This window comes from Octodon degus, unplaced genomic scaffold (genome assembly GCF_000260255.1).
Source record: "Octodon degus isolate 3935 unplaced genomic scaffold, OctDeg1.0 scaffold00098, whole genome shotgun sequence".
NCBI lineage: Eukaryota > Metazoa > Chordata > Mammalia > Rodentia > Octodontidae > Octodon > Octodon degus.
The window spans coordinates 3,285,843-3,290,886 of NW_004524674.1; the positions used below are offsets into that span (position 1 = coordinate 3,285,843).

Below are 5,044 nucleotides of genomic sequence, written 5' to 3' on the forward strand. Positions count from 1 at the left end.
GGACTCTCAGTGATCCTCCTGTCTCAGATTCCCCAGCACTAGAATTACAGGCATGTGCCACTATGCCCAGTTTTGGTGCCTGACACAGCATACCCAGGGCTCTGTGGCCAGCATAGCATGCAGTACCAGAGATCGAGTCCAGGTCCTTGCACTTGCCAGGCAGGCGCTTAGACCACTGACCTATCTCCCCATCCCCAACTGCATTTTGTTTTAAATCCTATCAGTCTATCTGTTGATTGGGGAGTTCAGAGGGCTGACTTGAGTTAATACTGTAACTGAATCCTGCCACTACATTATTTTTCTAGTGTTGATTCTGTTTTTTCCTTTTGTTTACTCTCCTAACTAGATGTATACTTTCCCTTGGATTTTTTGGTGCTGGTGGTCTCCCTATCTCCATCTAGGACAGTGGTGGTCAAACCATGGTACATGTGCAACATGTGTGCCACAGCTGGTTGTTTATTATCATTAAAATCTCTAAAAGAGGGACCGGGGAGATGGCTCAGTAGAATAAGCACTTCCCTGGCAAGCGCAAGGGCCTGAGTTCAATCCCCGGTTCCGCAAAAAATAAAAAATAAAAAAAATCTCTAAAAGATTTGCCATAATCGGTCTAGAATTCCATTAAGTATTTTCTGAAATATTGGCTTAGTGGTCATGTTTATGATTTCTTTATCATGGAAGGTCTGTCAATTTTTCAGAATAAAAAAAAAAAAAAAATTTCAGAATAATTTCCGCTCCAGGCTCTACTGGATTTTAGAATTGTGCTCAAAAATATTCAGATATGCTGAGGAACTTGCCATTATAGTTTATTTGCTATTCTTCTCTAAAAGCTTTCAGTATTCTCTTTTTGCTGAATTTCTGGAATTTTGATTACAATGTACACATAATGGAGAGGTTTTTCAGGTCATGGCTAGTTGGAGTTCTATATGCCTCATGTATACTACTTGAATATGAAATTATTTCACTATAGATTTAGAAATGCTTATGTTAAGATTTCAGTGAATTAATTTTTATACATTTTTGAGTCATCTTCTAAGTTTTCTTTTATTCCAGTAATTCTGAGGTGGTGTGGGTTTGTGTTGTTTTTGTTTTATCTTGTTTCTGAGTCACCTATAGCAGCTGCTGGATCCAGCTTTCATGATGTCTTCTCATCGTTAGGGTATCGAGTATATGATCTAGTACATCCACCTTTTCTTTCATTGCTGACAGTCTATCCTCATACTGGTCAAGTTCGCTATCCATGCTTTCCACTCTATTTTTCATATCTTCATTCTCTGCTTGCTTTCTTCTTATACATTCTCTTTTCCAAAGTGTTCATTCATGTTCATACTGTCCTGCTTGATTCAATTAGCTTATTGCCTACTTCTTCAAGTGTGGTGAACATTTTATTGCTGAAATCTTTTATTTGTTTAGTTAAAGCCTCTTTGAGATTATTAAACATTTGCTTAAATGTTTATTCTCTTATCTATTCAAATACTTTGACCATTTGGTTTTTGAGTTTTTTGCCTATGGCTTCCTCTATTTCAGTGTCCATAAGATCAGCTTTTGGGGAATTAGAGATTAAGGGGTATCTTGTTGCCTTGCTTTAGTTTGTTTCTATTCTTTTTGTGCTGTTGGTTGAAGATCAATTAGGGCAGAGAAACTACTGAAATTACTGCAGAGATCTCTTTGGTTAAGTTTGGTCTTCCTGCAATGTATCTTTGGATTTATGTTTCCACGCTTATATTTCTTTTCAATGTATTCAGCATGATTATTTGAGCATCTTCTTAGTGTCCAACCTTCTAAGGGCTTGATCCCTGGCACCATTCTTGTATTTACATAGCTCCTCCCCAGCAGCTGGGGCTAGCATTCCATCCTATTTCCCTCTGCATTATCCTCATTTTTCTCAAATTTATCTGTAGGTTTTGGTTTTCCTGTCATCTCTTTCTTGATTCCTGTAGCCCAAATTCTCTTCGCTGAACTGATGTTTTCTTAATTGTCTCAGTTCAAGGTCTCCATCTATATTTTGCTGTCAGTCTTCACTCTGACATTTTTATTTATTTATTCAGCAATACCAGGGATCGAACTCAAGACCTTCTGCTTGCCAGGTAGGCGCTTATGCCACCAAGACATAACCCCAGCCCTACTCTGCCATTTTTAATCTGGTAGAATCACTTTGGAAAACTATTGGACATTATTATCTACTAAAGCTTAACATATATTTTTGGAACATTCTGACCCAGTTAATCTAGTCCTAGACGCATAACTTGAAGAACGATGTTCCCTAACTAAGCCTTATACAAAATTTCAAAGTAAGGTTATTCATAATATCCCAAAACTGTAAACAGCTAAGATGTCCATCAACATTAGGGGAGAAAAACAGTAAGTAGTATATCCATATAATGGATAACCACACAGCAATTAAAATGAACCAACATGTACATGAATGAATAGGAATCTCACATAATACTGAATAAAGACAAATACAGTATGTATAGTATAGCTCTTTTTAAGGTGAGAAACTAAGTAGAGGAGTTAAGTGGCTAATGTTCTGATTACTGGATAGTATTGTAGTACTTGATCTCAAAGATGGTTATGTGAATTGTCAGCACTAGTCATGTGTGGTTTACCTGTGGGTCCACCATTTTTCTATGTATTCAATACCTAAGAAGAAAATAAATTGTATCTTTTTGGAGGAGAGGGGATTAGTACTAGAGATTAAACATAGGATCTTCACATTGAGCTATAACCACAGGCGGTTTTATCTTTTGTTTAATTGTTATAGCCGGAAGTGGTGGTGTACACCTGTAATCCCAGCACTCAGGAGGCTGAAGCAGGAAGAGGGCCAAAAGTTTGAGGCTAGTCTGGGCTATACAGTGAGTTCAACACTAGCTTGGAATACAGACAGAATTCCAGGAATCCCTGTCTCAAAATATTTTTAAAATATACTTTTTTAGACAGCATCTCATTAAGTCGCTTAGCTGCCAAAATTGGGCTTAAATTTGCAATTCTCCTGCCTCAGGTTCCTAGAATATCGGAATTACAGGCATGCACCACTATCCTTAGCTTATCTTTGTTTTTTGAGCACCAGAAGAATCTAGTAAATAAGAGGGAAAAAGAGAATCAGAGCTCCTTGATATTTATTAACTGTTATTTCAAAAATTATTAAACAGAAAGATCAGTAAGAGAGCTTTTTAATCCAAAAGAAACTGGCAAGAGGCCAGGGAAATGGCTCAGTGGAGTAAGCGCTTCCCTGGCAAGCACGAGGGCCTGAGTTCAATCCCCGGTTCCACCAAAAAAAAAAGAAAAAAGAAAAAAGAATTAGAAGTGAGGTACTGTGGCTGCAAGAAACTGGCAAATCTTCAAGAAAAAAAAAAAAAAAAAAAAAAAAAAAGATACACCTCCCCCTTCCCCTTTTTTCCTTCTTTTAAACACAGGGTCTAAGTCACCCAAGTTGGACTTACACTGGCAATTCTCTCACCTCTACCACCCAGAATGCAAGGATATAAGTATGTGTTATGGTGCCTGACTTTTGTTTAACTCAGTCATCCCTTCTCAATTACATTTCACATTCTAAACCCCCCTGTTTACCTGATGGCTAGAGTCCTCAGTGCTCTTCTTAATAAAGTCTTCAAGTTCCTGTTTATCTTTCATTGTTTTCTCTAGCTGATCATTTGCTTGCCTTAGCATCACCTGCAGTTTTTTCACCTAAATAATTTTAAAACTCAATTAGAATTTTGAAACATAATTATTTTTTCTTTCTTTTCTTTCTCTACTGGGGATTAAACCTAGCACCTCACACATGGTAGGCAAATAAGTCTATCACTGAGCTACACCCCCAGCCCAGTTACTTTATAAATTAAAACAAAATACAATTTGAGAAGTTTACAGAGGATTGCAAATTCAAGACCAGCCTGATCTACACAGCAAGACTGCCTCAAAAAAAACAAATAAACAATAAAAACAGGAACAAAATTAAAACAAACCCAAGTCCAGAATCTTTATTAAATATTTAATTTTTCTGACAATATGTCAATTCAGAAAAAAATGAGATGCCCTCATGAGATAACTGTGCAGTGCTTTGCAATTAACAAATCATTTTTCACATACATGATCTCATTTGAAAACTCTCCTCTGAACTCTCAACATTGGATTCTTTGCTCTATTCTATCCTTTGCCTCCAATGTACAATCCACACAAACATAGTATGTTGTACAAAAATGAAATATAGTTATTATTTCCTACTTTAAAAGCCCCCAAATGTCCTCCAGTGCCTTCCATGTTAAATCTAAATTCCCTCAATCATCACTCCTCCTCAAGGATAATACCCTGGCCTTCCTTTCAGCTTCTTCTCTCATTTTGTAACATCTTTTTCAGCATCTCAAATTACTCCTAATTTCTAAACTCTGTACTTCTCTTTTACAACTCTGTTACTTTGTATATTTTCACTCTCCTTGAGCATCCTTTCTCTATTTATCCACTTCTAAATAATTTTAACTGAGGCTCTGAAACAAACAGCTCAAGTATGGCCTTTCCTGAGCCTACAGTTAAGCTGTATGCCTCTTCTAATTCCATGTATATGTCTCCAGAAACAACACTGATGCTTCAGATCACAACACTAAAAGCTCCCTACAGGAAATAACTGTCTTCTTGCTGTATTTGAAAAGCAAAGGCCAGGAAAATGCCAAACAGAAAAAACAACAGGAAGTTACAGACAGATATGAGTAAGGGATCCAAATAGCCCATTTCCATACCACAGTATCAGAGGTCATCTCTCTTGAGCTTTGCAAATAATTTTAGAACTCAATCTTTGAACTATCCATGAAAAGAGTATATATGGAGGACCTCAATGTCAATGACACTTGAGAATATTAAACTATCATCCTAATCAGATTTAAGTTCTTTTAAAGACTAACGAACCGGGCTGGTGAGATGGCTCAGTGGTCTAAAGCACCTACTTGGAACAAGCTTAGCAGAGCACAGGGACCACGGTTCAATCCCCCAGCACCACATGCCAGCCAGCCCCGCCCCCTGGTGGGCTGAGCTGGCCACACACACACACATAAAT

At 37.5% G+C, this 5,044-nt stretch overlaps 1 protein-coding gene across 1 annotated transcript in view; it reads right to left on the reverse strand.

Annotated features, from left to right (window-relative positions):
• Positions 1-5,044, reverse strand: part of Rabep1 (rabaptin, RAB GTPase binding effector protein 1) — a 170,120-nt gene that overhangs the window by 31,358 nt on the left and 133,718 nt on the right. Inside the window, exon 11 of the mRNA XM_004638319.2 lies at positions 3,568-3,684. Within this exon, the coding sequence (XP_004638376.1) occupies positions 3,568-3,684 (117 nt within the window). The remainder of the gene's footprint in view (positions 1-3,567; positions 3,685-5,044) is intronic.